The sequence below is a fragment of the Falco peregrinus genome, chromosome 2 (genome assembly GCF_023634155.1).
Source record: "Falco peregrinus isolate bFalPer1 chromosome 2, bFalPer1.pri, whole genome shotgun sequence".
Lineage (NCBI taxonomy): Eukaryota > Metazoa > Chordata > Aves > Falconiformes > Falconidae > Falco > Falco peregrinus.
Window position 1 is genome coordinate 55333292 of NC_073722.1, and position 27423 is coordinate 55360714.

Genomic DNA, 27423 nt, shown 5'->3' on the forward strand with positions numbered 1-27423 from the left:
TATACCTCACCCAGACAGCAGCAGATGCATCTGGTAACAGTTTTATGTTGGCTGATGAAGTCATATGTCCTTCCTCGCACATTTACTTTATGTTTGTCTGCTCCCTTTGATACACTGTTAACAAGGTGGTTCATTATTTCTGGGGGGGTGGAAAACAGCTGTGCTTATGTATGTTTATCTCTCACTTAAAGGGAGATGAAGGGTAACTGATGACCCAGGTAAACACCGGCTGCTTAGCCCGGCACTAATCCTAGCAAAATACAGACAATTGCAATGGGATTCGATTGGCTAAGGACTAAGGAATATGAATATAATTAATGCCAGTCAAAATGGTCTTACGGAAAGTGGATCTTGTCAGACTAACCCAATTGTCATTCTTTGATGAGATTACAGGTTCGTGTGAAAAAGTTGGGTTGAACAGATGTAATATACCTAGGTTCCTGAAGGGCATTTAACTTACTACCATGAGTTACCTGATTGCAAAAGCAGCAACACTCAACATCAGCATACATGGATTAAGAACCTGCTACTGACATCTCCAGTATTTGTCACTGAGGGAATCATCACAAAAAGATGTGTTTCTAGCAAGGCTCGACAGGGACTTCCAGCAGTTTCAATACCATTGAACGTTTCTAACCAGAATCATAAAGTTAATTTAAAAACAATCAAAAAAAATCTGGATGACGCAGAAACTGGTGAACCAGCAAACACTGGGCAAACAGGGCAGCCAAAGCAATCCAGATCACCTAGTACATGAACACAGCCAAATACAAACTATGTACATCTACGAAGAAATGAGCACAGAACAAGAAGCTCAGCTGCATGACCCATGGCCAAATGACCAGGGCATGGTCCGTGGGTGGGAACAGAGAGACTACTCACCTTTGCCCAGGCAGATGGTAACATATTGCATGTCTCTCCAGTGCCCAGATTTTAAAGAAATGAGCAGAAGGGGAGAAAAGAACTGCAAAGAAGGATTCAACTCATTTGAGGAGTTCTGAACAGCTCTGTTTGCTTAGTTTATCTAAGATGGAAATTAAGTCAGCTTTCAATCCGCAAGTACTTTCAAACAGAAAAATTACCAAGGCCTATACAGCACTTCATTTAGTGGAGCAAAGCCAATGGCTACAAGCTGATTTCAGATAGGCAAGGAATAAGGCACTCGTTTTCACCAGTGTAATTAACCACTGGAGTCAGCTGTGAGGGTCAGAGGCAGAGCTACTGCTCACCAGAGTCTCCAACTCAGGACTGGAGGTCTTCTGAGATACCACTTGAGTCAAATATGAGTTGTGCTTTAGTCAGTCATAAAGATTGCTGGGTTCAATATAGGTGACTGAATGAAAGCTGTAGGTCAGATTACAGACCCTAATGATCATTTTTGGTCTTATACACCTAAAGCCAGGGCTCAACAGGAGTTGAAGTCCACATGATTCCCTTTGTCACAGTGTTTCCACATGATGTATGAACCACTACTGAATCCAGTGAGAGTGCATGAGTTATGGTGACTCCAGATTTTGGGAGAGGTGGGGGAAACATTCTAAATTTTGGGTTTTCTCTGCACAGTGTTGCTTATGGGATTTGCTGGTACCCCTAGGGACCAATGTACAAAGGAAAAACACAATGTAAAACAAATAATGCATGATACATCACTGAGAGCTGGGGAGAATTATGAAGACTGCTGCTTGCTTTTTGCTCAGATTTTGCAACCGCAGGTACATACTGGGGCAGCGGTTGGTTACTGCCTTCTTACTTTCTACATAGTTAACATCTCTGAGATATTTTCTCTCTTGCAACCCATGCTATGTTATCCGTGCTTTTCTGCCACTTAGGGATTAGTTCAATTAACTTTGCACGTACCTACCCTAAGCACCTCAAGCTTCATCTAGAAAGCTGCAGCTCCCCAACATTTATATGTGTCAGAAGTGTGTTGCAGACTTCCTTTCTTTGCTAAATTCCAATTTGCTTTTAGTATTATTTGAGGTGTATTTTTGCCTGTCTTAAATTTTAGAGGACATGGGTCCAAGATATTTTGTTCTTATCCAACACCATATACTCTTCAAGTATCTCAGTGCACCTTAACAATGAGAACCAAGTTTAAAGGGGCAAGAGATGTTTTCCACAGAGGAGGTTTCTATTAGATAAGGTTTTTCTGTCTGCTTTCTCTCTCCCAGTGGCTGGTAGGTATTGCTGAACTGGATAAGTTGTTGTCAAGCTTTTTTTTCAGGTTTTATTTGAAGATGAATGGGAGGAGCTGTATTTATGCTTCTCACTGAGCTAACAGCAATTTAAGAGATACTGTTCAAGGTAAAAGGCAAATCTATTTCAGTTAAAAGTACGGATGCAACTTTGAATAGTTTCTTTAAGTAACCAAAAAAGAAGCCCCAAAGAGGAATTAGGTTTATAAGCTGCAACGTAACTTAAAGAACAAGACAGATAATTAGGTATAAAAGCATATGTTTGAAATTACTGTGACAAACCACCTGATGTTTGGAATTTGGGATTAACAGTACACCCCATCCTGAACACAGCCTACTAATCTAGGAATCAAGATCCATATGGATGAGTACCAGAAGATAATTTTCTGCCGGGCACAGCTACAGGAATTTTGGCTGGAGACAAATTCCAGTGTTCGATTGCTATGATCGCAATATTAAAAAATGATGAGAACAACTTCAAACAAACTACTACCCAAACTGTTTTTATCACTGACTGACAGTATCAGATGGCAGGGGATTACTTACCTGGAATGCTCTCCAATTTTCTACGAAGTTCCTCATTTTCTTGTTGCAATGAAATTACCTCCTGCTCTAGCTCTTGACATCGAGGGCAGTAACCTTCTTCCTCTTCCTCCTCTTCCTCCTCTGGAAGTGTAGAAGATGATGGGTGACCATGAGATTCAGATGTTGCTGGAGATGTCCATCCACCTAAAGTATGTACTGGAGAGGTTGAAAGTGGATCCACATCTGCCAAATGGCTAAAATCATTTACTGATGAGGTGTTCTGAGAAGGAAAGCTCCCAGAAAGCAAATAGTTCTGAAGGGAATCGGTAAAAACTCTCAGAAAGGCTGAGGTTTGTTGCTTCTTTTGCATATACTGCATCTCTATGTCTAAAATGTCTGACGTCTGACTATGGACCATTTTCCCAAGCTGACATTGCTCTTGTCTTTCACTATAATTTGGGTTTTCCTGCTTTATACAAGAAATCATGGACTGAGAGTGGTTGTTGTCCAGTAGTTTTCCACCACAATTTAAGAGACTTAGAACCCGGCTGCATTGTTGGGCAAAGGCATCCAGAATCATTCGACTCTCTGCAACAAAAGAAAAGATGAATCACAGAAACCCAATGCAAAAGGTTATGCCAGGCAGTAGCAGCTAGATGGATGTACAGAACTGTTTACAGTAGCATGCATTTTATTTCTGAACACATTAAAATTATGGCTTCTGCTTTAATACTTCTGCAACACTGTGATTTAAAACAACCCTGACTTTGCTTCTATTTTGAGAGTGCCCTCATGCCCTTGCTGTTCATCAGAAACGCATTGTGATGACAGTCACTGCTTACTGCCATCTTCTTTCAGAGGGACTAAGAAAGTAAATGGGGAAGAAGATACAAATTCCATCCTATCTGTGGAAGCCTACTTCAGGCTGCTGGTGGGTATTGCCAGTACATATTTGCAGGACTTTGCACTACACCTTCATCCTATGCCCTGTTCCTCTCCAACAAGGCTTCCAAGCTTCCCCCCCCCCCAACTTTCATCTTTGCTGCACTTGCTTGACACTATGCATGAGACACTTCACATGACCCACTCCCAATTCTATGGACTTTGTTTCTGTTCCTTTTGCTTTAAGTTCCAGGTATGTCCAAGAACAACTCAAGAGCAATAAGCACAAACCCCTCTTCTCACACTGAGGAAAGGCATCAAATGTAAACTACGAAGCTCCTCTGGTCAGAAGAGGAATTTTTTTCTGTCCTGCTAACCTCCTATGAGTTTGTGGGTAGCCCAGTATCATGCAGCAAAGAGCAGTACAGATTCTTCAAGCTTCTCTGGACATAATCAGGAAACCCTACATAGGGCTGTGCAGCAGTTTCTGGAAGCAGCAGCCCAGATCTGGAAGTAGGGTAAAGATGCCATGCTGCACCTAATCAGACCTGCCTCTAGTGACAGGAGGTGTCACGTCTCAGGGAGCAATAGCAGCTACAACCTAAACCTACACAGTAGGATGTTTCATTCTGCAGTGGCTATGTATACAGCCCAAGCTCTGTAACAGCTCTTGGACGTGGATGGAAAATGACCATGACATTTATGATACGACCTGTTAGGTTCCCCAATAAAAATAATGCCTTTTAGATTTTTTTAGCTTATTCATAGCTGAGTTCCTCTAGGTGTCTAAGAAGATGTAACTAACATTTTGCATGAGGAAAAAAAAGAAAAAAAAAAGACTGGTAGGTTTAAGCGCTGCCAATTTTGGAGAGCTTTCTCAGGCAGGCTTGACTTTTAGAAAGTGACAAATGCATTTACTTTTGAAAAGGCAACCTGCTACATAAATGAGACTAAGCACCCCAGACCTTCATTTATCTTAACTTCATCAGCAGAGATGAAAACTTGGCCTCATCACACTGATAATACGTAAAGAACAGAAAGGTTCAGAATTTGGGCCTTTAAAGAGGTGGCACTTCTCACAGTACTTCTCCACGACACAGAAGATACACCTTCTGGTGGAAAATCTACTTCACACCAAGGTTAGTACAGCTGGCCTGAAGAATATTTGAAAGAACACTGATCTGCATTTTTACCATCCTCCAGATCTCTGCAAAGAGGGCCAGGCTGAAGCAGCACACAAGTGCCTCCAGCCTTGAAGGCAGCCCGAGGAGACCTGCCCGGCATGGCACCCAGGCACGTGATCTTCGCCGTAAGAGCAGGGACGTGAGGGGGACAGAGCCAGCACTGGTGCAGTGCTGGGCTGCAAGGCTGCCCAGGGCCGAGAAGAGAAAGCCCACCAGCATGTGAAGGAAGGATTGGGCTGGCCCCAAGAACATCCTTGCAATCAGCCTCTTGTGCTAACGAGTCACACCACACCCTTGTAGACAGGCTCAGACAAACCAGGGCAGATTTCTCCAACACATCTTTGATGCGAAACGTTAAGCATTGCCCTCTGTCCACACTACAAACTCAAAAAGGGCAGAAATGCAGGGGCACGGCTGCCCTCTTTGCAAGTGGGTGCTGGTGAGGGGCCAGGTGCTCTATAGCCTCCATACCTGCTGTCCTGTCTTTAACCCTTATGATGCAAGCTCAAAATAACACAGCACAACAGATGTAACATCAGTTAAAAGCACAGAACCCCAGTGACTTTGCAGATTTCTGGCTGGGACCTAGTGATAGACCAGAAGAAAATCAAGAAACTCAAGCATCCCCAAGAACTTCAAGCTATGCTTTCTCTGCTTTACTTCTTTACTTCCCACATTTTCCCTTTAAAATTATTACAGGATGATATTGATCAGAACTTTGCAATCCTGCTGCAGAACAGTTTTTTCATTCATTTTAATCCTATAATCTGATTCCAGACCTTAAGTCATATTTACTGTTTGTATTTTAATCATTATGGTCCTTGTTGACAAAACAGTCACTCATTCTTTGCATATCCTTGTTGCAAGGGGACAAAATATGAATGAAACAACTGAAAAGGGATTAGATTAGCATGAGAGATGTTACTCTAATATTATTGTTTCTCCTAAAATATGGCAAAAAGTAACCTGACATTTCACATACCCGTTTCTGAAGAATTCTATAATACACACTAATATCAGTAAAGATAAAATTAATGATGAGTTCTTTTATAAAATTGAATGCATTAGGCATATTCACCGTGATACTGGCTTAAAATGTAACCGAAATTTTATACAGAAATGACAGTATTGATTTAATCTTCAGTTCAGTATCAGATCAACTACAAAGACACAGTAACAGCAATTACCGTTTTTTTTCTTAACTTTAACCCATACTCAAAGATTTAAAAATGAAAGTCATGACAAGGCAAGACTATTCTGAAATGCTAGCACAAAGATTTGCAAATGTTTTTTTTGTGGGTGCTGCTGGGCAGTAATAGCGAGGGATGTTCTCAGCACGCGTTCTGGAAACATCTGTCTCTGTGCTGAAGCGGGTACTACTTTGAAGCGACTTCTACATCAGCAACAGTACACGTACCCACAGTCTGAACAACCCTAAATGAGAATGATAACTGCGGTTATTTCTTGTGATGGAGAAGAAACAAAAACAAATGCTGCCCATTTAGCATATATCATAAAAACTGGGATTTCAGCTTTTACGGACTGACTGTAATTAGAAATGCAAGCACTGTGCAATGTCTAATCACTAAGAAATGACAAAAAGTTGTTTTTATGTGATTACTGCTGAATAATCACTCATCTATGATCCCTAATTGATTTAATGTAATATATGTATTTTCTAGGAACGGAGGATTCTATTGAAATGACTGCACCGGACTAAAACGGTGTAAACAGTTTATGAAAGTCTTACTGTGATACTCCTTTTCCTTATTATGATGCTCACCAACTATGTAATTCTAATGCCTCAGACCCCGCAGTCTTTAGTCTTACAGAACTTCTATTGGCTTTAACTAGACTTTTGCCTAAAGGTGGACTTGCCAGATCAGGCCCATAAAGTGCTAACAGAGCAGGATTAAATGGCTAAAAGTGTCAGTATTCCTAACCAGATTATTTAAGAGTGCAAGCAACCAGAAGATACCATCATATGGCAAATCAGGTACCAGCTCCCAAATACCGCATTCATCTTTACATCTTTTTCTCATTCATGCTGAACTACAGGGCTTCTTATCCAAGTGCCAGACTAAAACCAGTGTTTTAGGAAGAACAAACTTCCAAAACTCAACCTGACAACATACACTGATGCATCAGAAAGATGTCTCAAAAGACTGGCAGGTGTAACATCAGCTTTTCCTACACCTGAGGATCTTTTCAATACTTAGACCAGACAGCTTTATTACTAAGGAATCGTGCTGGGTCTCAGTGGCTCTGGATTCAGGTGGTGGCTTTTCCATAGTTTCCTTCGTAATCTTGGGCAGCTGGTTTAAGAAGTCTTAATTATTGAGTGGGTCTGAACTCAATACCATACACTCTCCCCTGCAGGGCATGTATTCATTGGTGCTTAATTTTCAGCAAGATTCCAAAGTCCAGGCTTCTTAGCAATTTCAATCATCTCACACTTTACCTTGCAGTGTTTCAGTCCTCTCACCTGATGATTTGTATTTCTTGATTTTTTTTATTAGTATCATATTATTATTAATTTAGGCCCTGGGGCAGCAGCTCTGTACCCTCCCAAATGACTATCCATTCATACAGACTTTGTCATTATGTTTTTAGATATGAACACTGCTGTAAATATCTATGATTGGGTCACAAAACTGAAAGCATTTGACACCTCCCATAATTAAGTGGTGCTTTCTAGAGGATTTTGCATGAAGACCACTGATAGCCCACTGGATGTAGACTGCAAGTGTTTGATCACTGCAGTACTGATCTGACAATCTACTTCTAGATGAGGGTTCCCAACTTCTCAGTGCAGGCCAAAAAAAATGATCTTCACCTTCTTTGTTCACTTAAAAACACTTTGACCAGTCTAGACATGATAGAAGTTTTATTAACTGGTCATGTTAAACATGCCAGGTGTTATCACTGGAATAACAGCTCTAAGACAGCTCTGCTCTTCTCTACTTTTCATCAAAGCCCACCTTAAAATTTAAGGCACGTTGTAAGGTCTACAACATGCCTTCCTAAGGAAGAAGACTTTCTTTGGTGGACTATGATACTGTTTAACTTACATGCTACCAAACACAAAGACACACACTGTTTTCGTACCAGGAAAATAATCTGAACAGACTATTAAAAAATTAATATTTTACAGGAGAAAATGGGTATCTGCTGGTGCTTTGAATGTACCTGTTTGTGTGGCTTACTGCAGCAGCAGTGGTCAGGGTAACCACTATTCAGTAGAGCAGAGAAGGCTTGTGTTGCAGCGCAGCTCCACATTTCTCACTGTAAGATGACATTTCTCATTCAGGATCTTTCTCTACAAGATGGGATCCTGAGCTAGATCTTTCCTCACCATGTCACAGGATGAAGAACACCTGCTTTTCCTCCTTCTGCTAACCCCACTTCCTGCAATTCTTGTGGAGTCTGCAGGCCAGGGTGGTCTCTTAAGAGAGGGACTGAGGAAGAAACAATTCATTCTTGGCAAGAGCTTCAACCATTAGGAAAAGCTTAAAAAAAATCAGGAAGAGTCCTTACTTGTGGCTGTGTGTGAGATGCCCACTCTCAAAAGAAAACTTGGTGCTCTGACTCCCAAGGGGCCAGAAATGTCATGCCTGAAGATTAAGAACCAACTGCATTAAGGTTTAAGTTGCTAGCACCTAGTTAGACATCCCAGGAATGGTATTTTACTAGCCAGCTTGCTCACTGTTGCCTGGACAAGTGGAGAGGTATCAGCAAAAAGAGGGGAATCTCTGAAATTGACCTTGCAAAATGGGTGTCCCTACAAAATCGTGATCCATAGCCCTCCACCCCTTCATTCAAGTAATCACCCACCAAGTGCGACGGGTAAGCTACGTGGGAAAACTGTGCGAGTCAGGGATGGTGACTGTCTTGCCTTGTGGAGAACAACTCAGTGGACCTGCAGCTGGATACATGCTAAAGGATGGATCCTTCCCTTCCTACAACATCCACCACTTGGAAGATGAACCTCTGGCTATGAGGTGCTCTGGAAAGGGCCCAGCCTGTGCCCCTTGCTGCTGTGGGGAACCCAGGAGCTGGGTGGGCAGAGACCCTGTGGGCATCGGGCAAAGCACAGAGCAACCATGCACGGAGCACAGACAAACACTCCCACTCCCCTGTGGCAAAACCCCAGTTCTGCTTCCCGAGCAGCAGTCTGAGCTATTAAATTGGCTCACACATTTGTTAAGAGCATTTCAAGGCTCTGGATGACAAGATGGAAGCACTTCACATACATACATCCCCGAGGTCCCCCCTAGCTCACCCTCACAGCTCCCTGCTCAGCTTATTGGTGCCACACCTCCTCCAACACAAGCACCTGGTGCTTCTCCACCACCAAGTAGGATCAGCAAAGCTCGTACCTCAGGATTACCATACCCAGGAGGTCTAAACCTTGCTACTTGCTTTATCAGCCTCTGGTAACAACTTGTACAAAATTCCACTTCTGCACACAGTAACAAGTTTTTGGTTTGTTTTCTCCTGTTCTGTTTGGCTTGGTACTTAAGTCTTAGCTGAGAGAAGGCTATGTTGGGACCTATATTGGAACCTAAAGTAAAGCCTGGATGTGTACGTGACAGGACAGGGACTTCACAGAACTTCAGTGCACAAATGGCTGTTCCTTAACTACCTTTTTCTTTCAGCATAGGACTGAATCAATGCCAAGCTCTGAAGCCTGTTCTAGCACAGCACCCGGTTAGTACAGTCTACAGAGGCATGAGAAAGTCCAAACTTCTGCTCATCAAAGCCCAGAGGGTTTTGCTGTGAATTTGGCCTCATATATCATCTACCATACAGCTGTTTTCCATGGTGTAGTCTGCTTCTGTAAAGAAACGTAGGTGTCACATGTATCGGCAACGTTTTGATTGTGGGCTACAAAAAAATACTGAACTACCACCATTTGGGCATTTCATAAGAAGTACTTTCAAGAAAAAAGAAAAGATGACCTTCTGCCACGGATCACAGGACGATGTGTCAGAGCCGTGAATTTTCAGGCTAATCTATTCAAGTATTAAACTTTTTTGGCAAAGTACTTGAATTATTTGTAACAAGACATGATAAAATTAATCCAGTACACGGCTGCTTCTGTGCAAAAACAGGCATTAAAACACAGCCATATATCCTATTAACTAGCATATCTCCCTGTTTAGTAAGGAAATGTCATCACATTTGTTACAAAGGCAAACAGCAACATACCAAAACAGGATCCAATTTTTCTAAATAAATAAATCAATGATGTGTCAAAAATTAACAGATGAGTTAATATACCCGATGTTATCAAAACCAGATGGTGCTTCATAACATTCATCCTGTTCAGTCAAACCCTGAATATATTCTGGACCATCAGTATATAAAATAGGATGCTGCTATTTGTGATGGCAAACAAAAGCAATCATGCCTGCCAAGCACATACTATAACAGGCAGCATTTCAGCTCTGCTAGACAGAAAGTAATTAGAATGCTTTTAATGTCCAAAAGAATGATGCTGATAGGCTGCCACAGATGTGTAGATTTATGAATATTTATATGGTGGTTTATAGCTGACACTTTTATCAGTTGAAGAAGATAAAATATCTGCCTGACTCAAAAGCTTGACAGTCAGGTTAATAAAATCTCATTAAAGAGAATGACCTATGCAATTATATAGGATTTATTGTAATTCATTTTTGATTGTACTCTGCTTAAAGATGCAATTTCCCATTTCCTGATGCCAAATTTAGGTTGCATATCAAGATCTACGTGGTTTTTAACTCCAAGCCATCACCAGAAGAAAGATATGCCTTCAGCATCTCGGTATCTTACACCTTTAAAGAAAAAAAAATGAAATAACCCGATCTCCCGTTCCTCGCTGCATCTTACGGAAACGGTGCGGGCGAGCAGCCGATCTATTTTCCCTCTGTGAAAACCGCCACCCCTGTACCAGCAGCCTCGCCGTCACCAGCGGCTCCCTCCGGCAGCCAGCCCCGGCCTGCCGCCCCCCCCTCCGGCCGCGACCGCCAGCCCGGGGCTGCCCCCCCCGCCCCGCAGACGGCAGCGCCGCTCCCGCAGGTGCGAACCGCCCGGCGGCGGCTCGCCCCGCCGGCGGCTGGCGGCACGGCCCCGACGGCAGCGCGGGGGAGGGGGGGGGGCGGCCGCCACCTCCTCCCCGGTCCCCCGCCGCCCCGGGGGCGCCGCCGGCCGGGCAGCCGCCCCGGCCCCGCCCGCCCCCGGGAACTTTAGCGATGCCCGACCGGCGGGCGGAGCCGGCCGTTCGCCCCGCGCCCCCCGCGCCCAGCCCCGGGGCGCCGGCCGCCGCCAGCCCCGAGGTGGGGCACCCCCGCCAGGGGCCGAGCCCGCCGCCACCCCCCGGGGGAGGGGGCCGCGTGTGTGCGTGCGGGGGGGGGGGGGAGCCCGCGGCCCCCATCCCGCTCCCGCCTGCTGCAAAGTGCCCCGCGAAGTTGCACGGCGGAGGAGAGGAGTTGCGGGTACCTGCGCTCAGCTCCGCGCCGCCGCCCCCCGCCGCCGCCGGGCAGGGGCCGTAGCGGCCCGAGGAGCTCGGGGCCGGCGGCGGCGGCGGCGGGCGGGGGGTGGCCCTGGGCAGCGCCGGGGGCGGCGGCGGGGCGGGCGGGCCCGTTGGGGAAGGGGCCGTGCGGCGCGTAGGGCAGCGGCTCGGCGGCGTGCGGGAAGGGCTGCCCCGCTCCGCGCCCGCGGGGCACCTCCACCATGGTGGGTCTCTCGTAGCGCTTGGCCAGCGCCGCCCGCTTCCCGGGGAAGGTCTTCAGGACGCTGTAGGGGCCCCGCTGCTTGTAGATTTTGGGGGTGCTGGGCCCCTCCTCCGCCGGCTGCATCTCCTCCTCCATCCTCCGCCGCCTCCCCCGGCCCGCCGCGGCCCCGCTCCGGGGCTGTGTCTGCCGCCGCCGCGGCTCGTCTCTGTGGCACGGCGGAGCCACGGCGCGGCAGGGCGCCGGCCTGATTGACAGGCGGCCGCGCCAATGCCTGGAGGGAGACGGGCGGCGACCGGCAAGTGTTTAGGGTAATCTCTGCTAATGGCAGCGGGGCGGGGAGGCGGGCTCTGGCGGGGCCGCCACCGCCCCCGGCACCCCGCCGCGGGGGCAGGTGAGCCGCTGGGCGCCGCCGCGCGGGGTGAGCGGCCGCGGAGCCCCCGCGACCCCCCGCCCCCCGCCCGGGCCGGCACGGCCCTCCGGGGCGGCGGGGCACGGCCCGGGCCGCGCTGCGCGGAGCCGCCGCGAAAACTTTGTGGCCCCTGTGCCGGGCGCGGAGCGCGGCCGCCGCTGCCCCCGCCGCCCTGCCCGGCCCGGCCTGGCCCTGCTCCCCCCGCAGCGAGCAAGCCGCCGGCCCGCCTCCCCGCTTACCAGGGGTGCAATAAATAATGCCGTAAATAAAAGTATTTGGGAGTCCAGGACCTGTCAGAGTTGATTAGGGCACAGAGGACATTTTCTTTCTCATTATGCAAAAGCATTTCATGGCGAAATAAAAGAGGTTTCGCTGTAACTCATGCATGTCATATTTCCAGGAATCCGGGAGATTAATCACATTTAACATTATTTGCAACGCCCCCCACCCCCCCCCCCCCCCGGCTCCCCGCTTTTTGCAAAGTGCTGGAATGAGGCGGACGCCGGGGCAAAGGCTGGCCCCGCTGCACCCCCCCGCCGCTCCCCCGCCTCCTGCCCAGACCCTTTCAGGGACAGTTAAGAAATAATGAAGCGCTGGTGAAAGACAGGAGGAGAATGAGATGCCATCGAGAGACGTTTCTGAGAAATGGTGGAGATCTGGGTGAGATGGGAGACAGCTGAAACTGAATGATATGTTGAAGAAAAATAAATGATAACAAACCGCTCGCTCGCTCTCCCCATTCTTTTTCTGCGAGGCAATTTTATATTTTGCATTAACATTTCCCTTCTTCTGTCCCACTTCTCTCCTGCTTCTGCTGCTATAATTTATCAGGATTACAATAAGCCCTCTGGCTTGTGGAAGTAAAATTACAGAACACCTTAGTTATATTTAAGCGGTGGTGGTGGGAAATCATTCCTCTGTCATCACGTGGAGTTTCGGCCACATATTGTGGTCATCGCTCTCCCATTTCAGCTTTATTTATTTAGTCGGAGTTGGGCTCGCTGGAAATGAGAAGCGACCCTTCTCTACTGATGTAATTAACTCCCGCGGTCTTCGGCCCCTCTCCTGCAGAAAAGTCGAGCTAACTTCTACAAGCCAGGCATTTCTTTCAGGCAGGGCGTACAAGGAGCTGGGCTGTTGCTGGTTTTGATTTTTTTGACAAGTAGAATAAATCAATTCCTTGTAGCAGCCAAAAGCCTCTAAGTAAAGGCTAGTGTAATAGAAATCACTACTTTACTTAAGCAAAATCTATCATAAGTCTTTTTGTTTTCTGACTGACTCTTTGATCGCCTGTGCCTTAAAAAAAAAAAAAAAGTACTGTAATGCGAAAGAGAGACTGGAAATAAGTGTAGAGAGAAACTCTGCTTCCACTCAGAAATGAAATGCGTCCTCCACCTTGTCTCATCTGACCAGCCTCTACCGCAGCTGCGACCAGCAGCTATCGCAGGTCAGTACATTAATAAAATTGTATAAAGTTAATATTAGGCTGTTAGTAGTTAGTTTCAAAGAAACAGCCCAAAATGACCTGCTGAAGTGTCAACTACATCCCTAGGCACTCGCTACTGTTTGGTGTTGACGCCTACCCCTCTGCTCCTGCTGGAGGAAACAACCCTTGCCCTACCACAAGCCTCACACAGAAAACTGGGGTTGGCAGGTGACGTCCTCCAAGCTGCCTCCTTTATCCGGGGTCCCTGCAGCTCATCAGGCAGATGCTGGATCTCTACGGACATGAAGAGAGAAGCCAGTTTGGGGTTAAAGGAGTCCAAAGCCACTGAAATAAGGTGGGGACCTCAGCCAAGAGGAAAACGAAATAGATACTTTATGCACTGAATTTCCTTCTGCTGAGGTTTGACAGTGCCCACCACCAAATGCCCCTTTGGTTGTTTTTAGGAAGGCTTGGCTTTTCATCTGTTCTGCTCTCTTTTTGGGTCTACATACCCAGTGATTCTTCTGGGTATGTAGACCTAAAAAATGTATTGGGCTCACCTGCCCCCTCTTTCCTTCTACCACTCTTCCCCTGAGTTTCAGAGGAGGGACTCTGGTGCTGGCCCAAAGGCTGTGTGTTGTGCCTCAGATGAGGGGCTCCTGCAGCTCAGCCCTGTGGAGCAGAAGCATTTAACCCTGGCAGCCCCACCTTTGGCTTTGTGGGATGCCCCTTCTTAAGGGAACACTATTTTACTTAAAAATTCTGTACAGGTATGCAGTCCTTTTGCAGAAGGACTGACATGGCTTTGCAGGTGAGGAGTGTGGCCCTAGACTGGCAAAAAGGCAGTCTGGGTGAAGGGATGGTCTTGAAGTATGGGCAGATGCAGCTGTACCTGCTGCAAGCAGTTGTGGGCTGCCCCCTGCCACAGCCGCTCCCTGCACAGCACATTCACAGCACCCAAGTGGTCTCGTGAGTAGCATGTAGTCATGAAATTACTATTAACCCAACATTTATCTCTGAATTATGGTCCCATTTTGATTGCACACTGGATTAAAACAGTTAAGACACAGCCCTTACCTTGATCAATTTAAAAAAAAAAAAAAAAGGCAGAAAAAGAGAAGCCTTAGCTGATACCAGCAGCTCATTTCAAGAAAGCCAAACACCTTCATTTCCCTTAGACTGTGTTACCACTTGGGATTTGACCCTGAAGCGGAGGTTATGTCTTTCCCTACCTGTTTACTGATGCAAGTTTCCACTGTTTTACTGACGCTAAGGGCTGGAGATCTGTAACAGGATTATTTCAGAGATCTCTGAGCGGAAAAAGGATGGGAAGTAACTGACCATCAGAAAAAAACCCTAATCAAAACAAAGATAAAGAGCACAATGAAAAACAAGAAACCCAACATTGCTGCAGTGTATACTCCTCTGCCCCTAGAAATCGCCGCAAACAGAATATTTGTCAGTATATAGAAAAATACCCAATCTAGACACAGGCTATCAATCACTGAACATGCCTGTGCTGAAGGTACCATGAGGTACTCAAAGAATAAAAGTGCGATTCATCTCTATCTTCTGAGCAGGGGCTAAATCTCGCTCCACTTATTCATGGGAGCAGTGCTCCTGTGATAACTAAAGCATGCAGGATTTGGCCATGAACTGCTCTGCGCATTTGGAGTGCATGATGAGAGCTAAGATTGGCAACTCTCCTCTGTAATCTAAACCACTCTGCAAGCAGGCTAGCCATAATTTGATGCCCTAAACATTTAACCCCAGCTAGTTAATTTAAGCTTAGCTCAGTTGCTCATGTTTATGGATAAAGAAACAAAAGGGAAAGCATCAAAAGGAAAAGATGACTGTGGAATTCAATATTTCAGCAGCTGTTGATAGGTAAATGTTATTGAAGTGTGGCATTCAAAACCAAAGGCCTGCATTTATGATAATGAGCCTAACAAGGAAATGAGATTGACACAGCAATTCTCTGTTTTTGTTGTCCCCTGAGGTTAGAGATTATGCAGCGCATGGTGCTGTTTTTAGCCTCTTTGGTGATTCCAACTGTGAGAGACAACGCTGTGCATATTTGTCAAGGTTGCACTTTAATCAGGTGACTCAGGAGCTTTTTGAGGGAGAACATGAGCTGCTGGTCTCACTTAAACCTTCATCCACATCCTATGTCAGAGATCCATCAGGCAAGTGACCCAGCTTTTAGCCCCTGCTTTTCCCTTACGCTTACTCAGTGTTCTGTGAAAATGCTTGGAAATAATTGAAATGTATCTATCACTGATACATTGTATTTTGAGAATTACTGGAATGTTTCTCAGTGACATTAATTGGTTTTAAAATATTTTTGTCTTTCTAATTAGCGCAAGATTGATGAGCAGTGGAAAGGGCATTTATACACAGGCAGACACATTTACGTGCTACATTTGTGTCTTAATAAAATGGTAGCTAGCTGGATTCTTGTGCTGAGTAAACACTGGCGAGAAAGAAAACATCCTATAACTTTAGGAGGAGGAAATACCCTGTGTTTTAAATGGGATCACATTGTGTAAAAAAAAAAAAAAAGAAAAAGAAAAAAAAAAGAACCAGTCTCCCTGAGGGCTGGAAAATGGATAAATGAATTATTTAAATATAGTTAAAGGACACACAGGAAAAAGTAATGGCTTTGATACTCGATGTAGGGAAAATTATTAATATTTTAAGGAATCAATTGTGGACACATGGAAAAGCTCGTTTTAATTAAAGATAGCTTACATAAAGCAGTTTGAAGAAAGGAGAAATAGTATATGGTACTTGTTGCTGAGAATGTTTTAGAAATACATCATGGGTGAAACAGATGACATAACAGAGTCCAAACTTTTGTCTGCCCTATAAAAGCTTCACTATGTCGGAGCAGTTTGGAATAGCTTCACCTTCCTGGAGCATTAGCTCTTGTCTTTGCCCAGGCTTGGTGCTCTTGTCTTGGCCAGTACCACGTAACGTAGAGCTGCTTTGCCAAAGTGATGTGACCCTCGCTGGTGCTGCTAGATCCTGCCCTTCATCTGCTTTCCAGCCCCTGTTACCCAGGCCTGCAAAAGGGTGGTCCTTGCAGGACAGAAGTCACACCGAGCTAGAACTCAATTAGAGTGGAAAAACCTGGTTTCCCCAGGTAGAGATGTTACTGATATTTCACATCAAAGTGTTAATGTTCGGGCCCGGCACCTACGCAGCTCGGTGGCTGTTCAGAAATACTGCCAAGTATTTTGTCAGGCAAGCTGTGCGCATCAGCTGCAGTTAAAACACAGATGGGACGGACAGAGGAAAACAGCTGGAAGCGGAATCTTCCTCAAGCTCATCTAGATGGGGAACCTGGCTGCAGTTCCACGTAACAGGATATACATGATCAGCCATGCGGCATCTACCAAGCAGAGTCACCTGGGCTTAATTTGATGGAAAACACAGGCCTGACAGATGCCTGGAGATACCACCCATGCTGGAAGGTATCCATGACACAGGATTCTTTGCTGAATATAGGCTTCACCCCAGGTTAGATGCCTTTCCCAGCTTTAAAGAGGGCCTGTTAGGAACTGGAGGGTGTAAAATCCTCCCTGCATTTGCCTCCATCACTATTCCATTATCAGGCAACCCCTAAACCTTGCATGAAATCATGACAATTTAACAGCTCATTCTTAAATGCAGAGTTCAATCACTTCATGGAAATGAAATGAAGGACTTCCTCTACATTAATAATCGTGTAGAAGTAACACTAGTAATCCTGTGGGAAACCCCAAAAAGATGTCCTTGGAGGCAAAAATCATTACTTACAGTCCAGAAAAAAGGAAATCAATAGGCAAAACCCTGAGTCTCCTGAGACCTTGACTGCACACTGGCTGGTGCAACACAAAATGGCTCTGTTGGGAGAGGTGCTAAAACCTTTGAAACACAAACTTAACTGAAACACCCACATTAAAAGAAATGGGGGGGGGGGGGGGGGGCGCGGGCGGGAAGACAGCAGTACATAAAGGCAAAATTGTGTGGGAGCAGGGCCAGGAGACTGCTGTGGTGCTGTGGTTCTGTGGTTTCAAGTGAGAACAAATTCCATCACTCCGCAAGTCTTCATGCATGGTGACATGTCCATCACAAGCTGCATCTGCTTAGAAAAAAAAGTAAATAGGTAAACCTGTGTTTGCTCAATGGCAAATGTACAGATGTTGTATTTGCAAAGGCTGAAATTCACCTGATGCACCACCCACCTCTGGCTCTCTGCACACAGATGAGTTGTACCCAAAAGACATCCAGAGGTGATCTCAGAACAGCTCTTCAAATAAGTGACATTCTATAAAAATGTACGCTTTTACTTGTTTAAATGCAAAGGATCTGAAAAAAAAAATATGTGTGTGGTTGTCTTAGACAATAATATGATAATACCCCAAGCATCTATCAGATTTACTTTTTTGATTACTCTATCATGAGAATCTCTTTATATCCTGGCCATTATTCAGCATCCTTGTTATCATAGACTTGTTTCCTTGCTATGTGACAATGGATTTACATCTTAAAACAGGAGAGAGAAACTTGCCTGTGACTATTAACAGAGAGGGGAGAGTTAACTTTAACTAATGCTCTGTCCCTGAATGTCTTTATAATTGAGGAAATCTTCTATCATCTACCATCCTTAGAAATATCTAGTGGTTTTGGTGCTGATTCTGCCACCCTTAGTTAGAGTAAAGGAGATCAGAATTTAGGTCATTTACATTATTTTAATCTGGACTAACATTTAAAAATTTATGAAAATCTTCCTCTCAGCTGGTAGGAAAGTGGCTTTTCAAGGAAGACAGTATTTCTTGCTCTCCCTCCACAAACATCTATTTCACTTATGTAGGATTTAGCTTGTTAAGAAAAAAAGGGTTGTGGTGTTTTGGTTTGGTTTATTTTTTAACTTTTTTTTTTCTTTTTGTCTCTGTAATTCTCCAGCCCCTTTTGTTTTATTTTTTAATGGTTATTGTAATTTTCTTTTGCCGAGATAAAAATCCTTTCTGATCAGCTCTATTAATGATGAAGTAAACCATGCTTTCCAAGGAAAGGGCATTAGCTTCCCTAATTGTTTTCAGAACATATGTATGTTTGAAACCAAGAGGCTCTGGCTCCTGGAAAACCCAAGTACCAAGAGAGACAGCTGTCTGGGCTTGAAAGAAGGTACGGTGCTCAAGTACATCCAGCCAAAACATGAGCACAGACACAGCCTTTCTTTCTTCACACTGTCATGCAGATACACACGCATCCAGAAAAATGGAAAACTAAATATTAAAATCTGACACTTGCACAGTTAAGATTTTACATGTTCACTTACATAGGCATCTGATTAAAAATGCAAATGAAGCTGGCTTCGCTGAGATGCTGACCTGAGATCAAGCTTTCTGAAGACAGGCTATTTCCACTTTCCTCAGAAGAAAGAAAAAAAGTCGGGAGTTTTTATTCACCTGGATGAAACAATATAAATATGTATGGCTAAATATTTAATTATATATATGCTGAATGGTTTAGCTGTTGTTCAGCAAATACATAATTTGTTAATTTTTCCTGCTTCCACTGAATAATTTATTCATCAGATCAGCTTTTTTAATATTCACTAGATGATCGGCTGATCAAAACCTGTTAGCTGAATATGTTATTTGATTTTTTTTGCCCTTTTAAAAAATCACTTAGTCTATTGGAAGAACATTGCTGTGATTTATTAGTGGTATATTCCATCCAGTCCATGGTGACATTCTTCAAGAGTAACCTCTGAAGGCAGCAGATTTCTTGCTCCTGTCATATGATATTAACCTTTTGTAAACCTGACACAGACTAGATGTCTTTGACCAGGGAAATGACACCCCATGTCCGACAGCACCCTTTTGTGTCACACATTCATGACGACACATGTATGATGTGTTTTATTTTTCATTTGATGACTGAGTATTGAATTATTTAGATTAGCCACTTCAATCAATCCCATACTCTGGCTCATCCGAGTGTCTTCCCTGCAGTTTGCTCAGTAATATGTCTCTGCAAAGGATTTCTTCTAACCTCTAAAACTGCCATGTAGCTTCAGAGATACCCTGACATTACAGTGGGGAACAAGATGGAGAAAGGACAGTGTCTAATCCTTTACAAGTCAGCCTTGAAGTCAATCATCTTATAGCCCTTTGTAGCTAGAAAAGGACTTCTTACACTTATCACTTGAAAAGGGAAATTCTTAGCTTTCTATTGTACTGTCTTCATACCCAGGGAGGTCTGCAGAGATCAGGAAGTAAAGCCATGATATTATTATGTTTGGAAATTACTTAGGTTTTTATAGTATTCTTTCACATTTTCATAATTTTTAAAGTTTCTGAGGACATACTTTTCCTTTTAAGTTACTGAAGCCTCGATATTTGAATAAGGCTAGGTTTGTAAGGAGTTTGTAAAAAGCAGCATCAATTAAATTAAAAAAAAATGTTCTCAAACAAAGTCTCTGTTACACTGCTTTGTAAGACTTACAGTGTATATAGAAAATAAACAACAGGGCAGTGTCATCCAAAGCATTAAGAGCACTACTGTGAAATGACCTGTGTAACTTTGTGCCACTGCCAGTCAAGACTAGTGCCGACACCTAGTACTCAGATGTGTGTGCCACAATCTGTGTGCTACAGCCTAATGTATTTCATATTTCAATATGCATGCATATGTAATAGGCTATATAATATTCCATACAAAAATTGCATTAAGAAAATGTTAAAGTTGCCTAGTTCGGCATTTAAAAGTCAGGAAATAAAATTAAGGTTGTACATGCAACATTAACTCTGTTCCCTGGTGCATTTGCCTATGATACAGTCTAATTACATGATCAAATATTATTTCTCAGATTATACAGTATAATATCTACATTTTTTTCTTCCTGAAAAGTGTGAGGTGAATTAGGCAGGACCATTTGTACAAACCTCCATATGAAAAGACTCCAAATAAATGTGGACTCGTCAGTTTGGAGAAGGGGTAACTGAAAGGGTTTATAACAAGGGGTTATAAAATCATGAGTGGTGTGGGAAAGGTGAATGAAGAATGCTGATTCAGTATTCCTTCCACTGTAAAAGCTGGGGGGACACACATAGACTCAACCAGCAAGTTTAAAACAAGGATATTCTATATGCCACATGCATGAACTCAACTCACCACCGTAGACTGCTGAGGAGGTCCGAAGTGTAATGTATCCAAAAGATATCAGAGAAATATGTAGAGCATAGAGCCATTGCTGACTCTTAAATGTGAGTTATGGGTACAATGCCCATGCCAAGAAGTCACTAAATTGTTGGTGGCTAGGAGTTGGGAGGATATGTCTGAGAAGAGCTCATTTCTTTTTTCTTCAATTTTTCTTCTATTCTTTCTCCAAACAACCACTGCTAACCATGGTTTCAAAAGAGTAGCAGTTACCAGTGTTTCCATACAAAGTAATGATGATGATGATGATGACGACGATGACGACAATGATGACAATGACAGTAATACCTCGTATTTGGGATCCTTGCCACAAGGAAAGGAGAGATAAGTGTGACCCCTTGGTCTTGGGAAGATGTGGCTCCTGTTTACCAGCTGAGAACCCCATCCTCTGAATCACTCCTTAACAGAGACGTTTCTGTGCACATTAATAACCCAGTGATACAACCTAAAAGTTTTGCAGGACTGTCCCTGTAAGTCTCCATTCCTGCTCACTGCTCCACATTCAGACAGGATCTTACCTGAGATCTGTATACCTGTGTGTTTTAAGCACTGCGTGGAGGACAACTGGATCCTTCTTCATATGTCCCTGCAGTTTGAGACACGTGTACCTGTGCTTCAATGCCTCCTCTCCCTGACTCAGTTGCCAGAGGTGTCGGTTATGAGATTGTTGCAATCCACCGCTGGCTGGCATGGGGTGGCCTTGGTGGGCCAGCCAGTTATGGTGAGCATCCCTGGGAGCTCTGGACCAAAGATGCCCAAAGGGCCATAGAAGTTGATACACTCTCCAGGTACAGGCTCTGTTCCCACATGGAGTGGGACACTTCAGTGAGGCTGTTTTTCTATGACATGGGAGTATATATCAGAAAAAGAGCAGGCTGAGATGACAGCCATGTGTTAGACCATATTCACAATAAATTCCATTACCTTGCATATATTATCTGTCTGCTTCACCTGCACTGTGACTGCTAATTCATTTCTACCAAGAGTCTTTTTCTTATGCTAATGAGGTTCTTTAAACAATTGTGGCTTAACAACTCACTGAGTTGCTAGAGGAATGGTCCTTTCTTTTCCCAACATGTAGAACAGTCCTTCCTTCACTCCCTGACAGGCCTGAAATGACAGTGTTGTTCCATTGGCGGTTTTAAGGTCTGTTATTTCACTCTTCACTGGGTTTAAAGTCACTGTTTTACATAGTTAAAGATCAAAAAATACTAGTTTTGCAATTGGATGTTGAGGGAGTCTTGACAGATAGTAAGGTATTTTATATAATTAACACAAAATAATCTACAATTAGAAGATTATGCATATACAAAGGTTATTTTGGGGAAATATATTTTAGAAAATATATGTGATGATTTTTGCTCCCTCTGAAGTCTGCGGTTCTTCATGCCATTACAGAGAGAGCAATATAAAACCAGAGTAAATTTTCATTTTAAAAGACGTGAATTCTTATTTTTGTGTCTTGTAAAATGTCTGTAACTATCTGTAATGCTGATCTGTCTGTAACATCTCAAGATTATATTTGGGTGAGGTATCAAAAAAAAAAAGCTGGTCTGTCTTTATTGAGGGAGGAGTTAATTTTCTCTATGTGGGGAAAACTAAGCTTGATGCTTACATCTGCCATGCTATAGTGGCTCATATAATAAGATTTTTAAGCAGGGAGGGGAAAAGTAAATGTGAGAGGAATTACAATTTTGTGGTAAGGACACAAACTTAAAAGTGCTGACTGTATGCAGCTATCCCATTACTCACCTGCATGGTAAAAAAAGAGGTTGTTAGCAATGTGAGGGGTTTCATTCCCTATTGTTCTGCCATTTAGGTGGGGTATAAAATACAAGTGTTGTAGCAACACTGCACTGGAGGAAATCACTGCACACCACTTCCAGCACTAGGGAATGTAACTCTGTATCCCATTGCACAACTTTAACGTGGAGATTACAAACAACCCTTTTGTCTCTGTTTTAATTTTCAACAATATTTGTTTTCTTTCCCAAATTGGAGACTAACCATTCCAGTAATGGGTAGACAAAAGGCTGCCAGTCTTTTTATCTGTGCAGGAGACCCAGCTACCAGCAGCTACTGTCCCTGGAGATCTCAGCAGCCTTGGGTTTTGAACCTTCTTATTGAACTTGCAGCTTTTTGGGATGGCAAGTCCACGTTTAGGTCACCTAGACCTAAGAAAATAAAAAATCTCATATCCAACATGGACAGGTTTCACTGGCAGCTGGCTGCGTTCAAGGCAGCTGGTGTCCTTTGCAGGTGGAATTGTGCTTTGCATTGGCCATGTACGAGCATCATTTCTACAGTTTATGTGTAGTTAGTTTCTGGGATAGAAATTCGCCCTAACTTGGTACTGGTTAAATTCCCTATTTAGACCAAACCAATGCTCACTCCAGAGTGTAAAGCGACAATTTGAACCTATGCATATTCACATTCCTCTTCTTCCATCTCTTCCATTTCTTCTTACATTTGCTCTTCTATTTTTTTTTCTTTTGTTTTGTGATACTTCATTTAATGGTTTTCCCCTCCAAGCAAACAGCCTAGTGTAGCAAAGTCTGTGGGGGAAGGCAGCATCAAAGATTTTGGACTCTGACTGCAGTCCTTTAACAAACCACACTGGCCATTTTAAGACTGACCCCAGCTCTCTGTCTGGTCCCACCACCAGAGTTTTTTGTGCTCATAGCCTATTACAGGCAGCATAAGGAAAGAACATAGTCCTATGGTGTAGCAGTGCAGCTCACACTCTGAGCCTGCAGCCTGGTCAGTCCACAAAACCCCAGAAAAAGAAGCAATGTTCAAATGCCTGGGACCTCACAGTCTCGCACCTGCAGGAAAAAACAACCAGAAACTGCTTCTTTTGAATATCGGGGGGGGGGGGGGGGGGGGGGGGGAAGATATATAGAGGCAAGAACTTATGGATTCATTTGTTCAGACAGATAGAAGCTATTAAATGTTTGCAAAGCAGTTCTTTTCTTTAACATTACACTTAATGGAAAAAGGAGCTGAAAGATATGATTGCAAAAATCCTAACAGCAGGATTCTGTATGAGCTTTGAGTTTACAGAGCATTTTTTCTGCTCCTCTATAAAGGGAGGAGCGCTTAATGTATAACTTCTGTGGCATTGTAAACAAATAAAAAATGACATAATTCTTTGCCCTTAAAATTGACTTTAAGTTAGATGATGCACGGACACAGATGAGATGTAACTCTGAACTACTGCATTCTTCAGGGCTGGCACAGGTCTTGTAGACGAGGACTTTTTTGATCAACAGGATGAACCTGGTCATAATAAATTAGCAGCAGTTACGTGGCCCAAATTCTGTGTTAAATGGGTCAAATGTTATTACCGGCTGTGAGAAAATGACAAGAAGCTATGGAGAGAGCCTTAATAAGACAGTCGCAGAAAGAACCAGATGAAACTGTACCTAGACTTTGATGGCAACAGTACAGTTGCGGGTCAGTTGTCAAAATCGATATTCAGTAAAGCATTAAAACTTCATGTGAGAAGGCAAACATCTCAGACCCTAAGTGTTAAAGCTATCCCCATCAGAACATACACTGACATCCAGCCACACGCTGTAATGTAAATGAAATGACTCTGATGTTTAATCCTGCAATGTTGCTTTTCTAAATTTGCTGCATTAAATAGATTCCTGCTATTCCTAGCATCAGACCTCAACCCTATTACAGCAAAGAAAATGCAGAGGATATATAATTTCAAAACTACTATGTGATCTTGTGTAGTCAGTATATGTTGTGGGTTTATATAGTGCTCAGCTCTTCCAAAAAGTAAGGTTTAGAGGTTTGCCCAAGACCACGTAACAAAGCTGGCAGAGCAGGTTATGATTTAGGATCAACCGCCTACCATATGGCACTTACTTCTCCATCCTATGCTGCTTCTTGATCATGCTAAGTTAGTCACAGCTCTAGCAACAGAAATAGGAGGAGTTGTTTATTATCCTCAGTGTAGTAATGATACCTCAGGCCACAGTGACAAGTAATTGAAACAACAGGGGTCTTAGAGATACTTAAAAGCAGAGATCTTAAAATATACAGAAACCGGTGTAGACAAATGGAATGTGTAACTAATAAATTACCAGCTATCCGCAGTATAATATTACAGCCCAAATTCAGTCATTCCAGAGACTTCCAAAGTGCCACTTACCACTCTTCAGAGTGTAAATCTCCATCAAGATGAGGCTAAAATAACAACAATAATGATAATAATTAGTTATTCACACATACATTTGCCTAAAGGGATTTCCACTTGCAAATGCCAGGCAGGTGAAGAGTAAATTTAACACCAAGGTGTGACAACAATCACATCCAATTAAGGACCTAGTGCTATGCAGTACTGAATGTCTATGGCCTAAAGCTGATGAGGAGTTAATCAAGTAAATAGCGATCATCATAAATATTGTTGACTTACTGTATCGTGTTGTGCTGGCCCGAAAGTACATTATGTCATACTGATTACAGATTTAGAGATTAAAACCAAAACAAAATGTTTTCTCCATAGTTGTATTTGCCCTAAACAGACATCATGGAGCCCTTTATTATAAGCTCTGAGGAAGGACGGGCACAATCTTCAAAGTAAGTCTTACGGCATCAAATCCACTGATGTGTATTTTTCTGTGTTCTTTATTAAATGAGATTGCATTTGATATTTTTCATTTGCCTTTATGATCTATTAATAACACTTTACCTACCCATCACTGTATTTTCTGCTTCATTTTATCCAGTGCTTTTGCTTTTAAGATGGTCCTAGAATTTATAGTACTATTCCATGTACTGTATGCATTTTGGGCATGTATTTTATGCAGCTGAGATATATCATACTTAACAGAAAGTTTTGCAAAAACAGAGTCTTACATTGTAATGAGATACAGAGAGATTAAGGCTGTTTTAGTACTTTGGCTACTGGATGGCAGATGAAGGGCAATATGATTAAATGCAAGATAAAACTGTGAGCTGAGTGATAAAACCAGGCAAGTACATGAAGGATTCTTCTGTCAGAGGTTTTTCTTATTTGTCATGTAAATATTGCCTGAATGCACTATTACTGAATCTGAAGTTTGTAATTTTGCGGCTAGTAATTCTCCATTAGAAATACTGTTTCATTTATCACTATGGGATTGTCTTTGGAAGACTAGGAAATGAGACTAAGTCATATAACGGTAATCTCCCTTAACCTGTGCTAACCTGGCTGTACTGTTCATTTCTAGAGTAGCATGCACCATTTACCAGGGGTAAGATCTAGCAAGGTACCACATGTACTGCCAGTGTGGCTCTGCAATGTATGAAATCAGTAGCTGGTTCCAACAAAATGCTCAATTAAGACAGACAGAGAGAGAGAAATCAGACTGCCAAGCTCTCTAAATATTCAGTGGGGAGAGACATATGCATCTGGGGGGTGGTTAATATGTGGAGCAGGGAAGCACCAAGAGTTAGCCAGTAGGGTACGTGGAGGAGCAGGATCCACTCAAACATCACTGTGGATTGTTTCTGCCATGAAAGCGGGGAAGAGTGGAAAAGAAATGGCTGTGACACTCCAGCAACCTCAGCTGACCTCTTTTGGGACCCAAGGTGATATCTGCTTTGCAAAGGTCCCAGCTCACTCAGCCCTGGATTAGGGATCCTGGTGCTGTGCTGGGGAGTGTCGTGGGCTTCAATTCCCCCAGCTTCAGCCCACTGCCCTCGAGTTGCTGGGGAAATCACCCTGGTTTTAAGGGTGTCAGTATGTAAAGAATGGGGATGTTAACAGTTGCAGTTATCTTTTTGGTAGCACTATTTGTCCCAGGAAAAATAGGAGACCCCTTGCCAGCAATATTGCAGCTCCCTTTATGTATCATGCCACAGAAACCCAGTCTGATCTGGGGTTTTGTGATGTGGCTGGAGCACCTGAGCTTCACACTAGCAGTGCACTAGTTCTGGCAAGGGACAAGGCTTGTAGAGGTTTACTGCTGGTGCCTTCTGCTGAAAGGCTGTTGAAGCTGCTTGCCTACTGACGCAGCTTCGGAGGACGACTGTGCTCACCATAAGCTATTACTTGAGCAAATTGTAGGCTCTGTTAAGTTGCAAAAATTACTGGCCAAAGATTTTGAACAATGAATACATTTGTTCTGAAGCTATTTATGAACAGGAATAAAACAAAGCTCACAAAAAACAGTGATGGCTTGAATACACTTTTTTTGCCTGTCATTAATGGATATCTGAAGGAGCTGGGTTGCATGACTCATTCAATCAAGCTGTAAAGATAATCAAAGGGGGTGAGAAATGCTCCCAAAGGGTCCCATTCTGCATTCTTCAAACATCCCAAACTCCCAGTGCATTCGGTACAGAAGAATTAAGACAAGGTTTCCATCCTTGCAGGTCTCCTGTCTCTGTGGTACTCTCCATACAGCAGAACTGAGACTAAACCATCTCCCAGAGCTCATATGGCAGCTGCACAATTGCCCCTTTCTGTATGACATTTGCTACATACATTCCTAGTCCCTAGGCTGGATCTAAGCAGTCTGCATGTGACCTGCTGCCTGTCCCTTGCCACACTCTTTCCACAAAGCCCTCACTGTCACCTGGGGATGGAGATCTGCTGTGCAGCCCCTGGGTGCCTTGGTAACAAGCTATCTGGCTGCTCTTGCTGAAGTTCTTGGGTCCCTCATGGGTATGTGACACCCAGGAGTAAAATGGAATTATCACTATAAAAAAATCTGATCTTTTCATGTCTATAATTCGTTCCTGTGTGTTTGTGTGTTATTGCATTGCATTAAGCTCCCTCTAAAAATAAAAAGCTACAATTCATAATCAGAGAGAGAGAATAATGCTGGGAATCCCAGATTACTGAAAAGAGAGGAAAAAACCAACACAAAAT

General features: G+C 43.6%; 1 protein-coding gene across 1 annotated transcript in view; it reads right to left on the reverse strand.

Moving 5' to 3' along the window:
* BEND4 (BEN domain containing 4) overlaps positions 1–11698 on the reverse strand; it is a 36733-nt gene extending 25035 nt beyond the window's left edge. The window contains 3 exon segments of the mRNA XM_055794901.1: positions 2742–3308; positions 11270–11367; positions 11369–11698. Coding sequence (XP_055650876.1) covers positions 2742–3308; positions 11270–11367; positions 11369–11640 — 937 coding nt within the window. The 5' untranslated portion in view covers positions 11641–11698.
* Positions 11699–27423: the final 15725 nt, after the last annotated feature.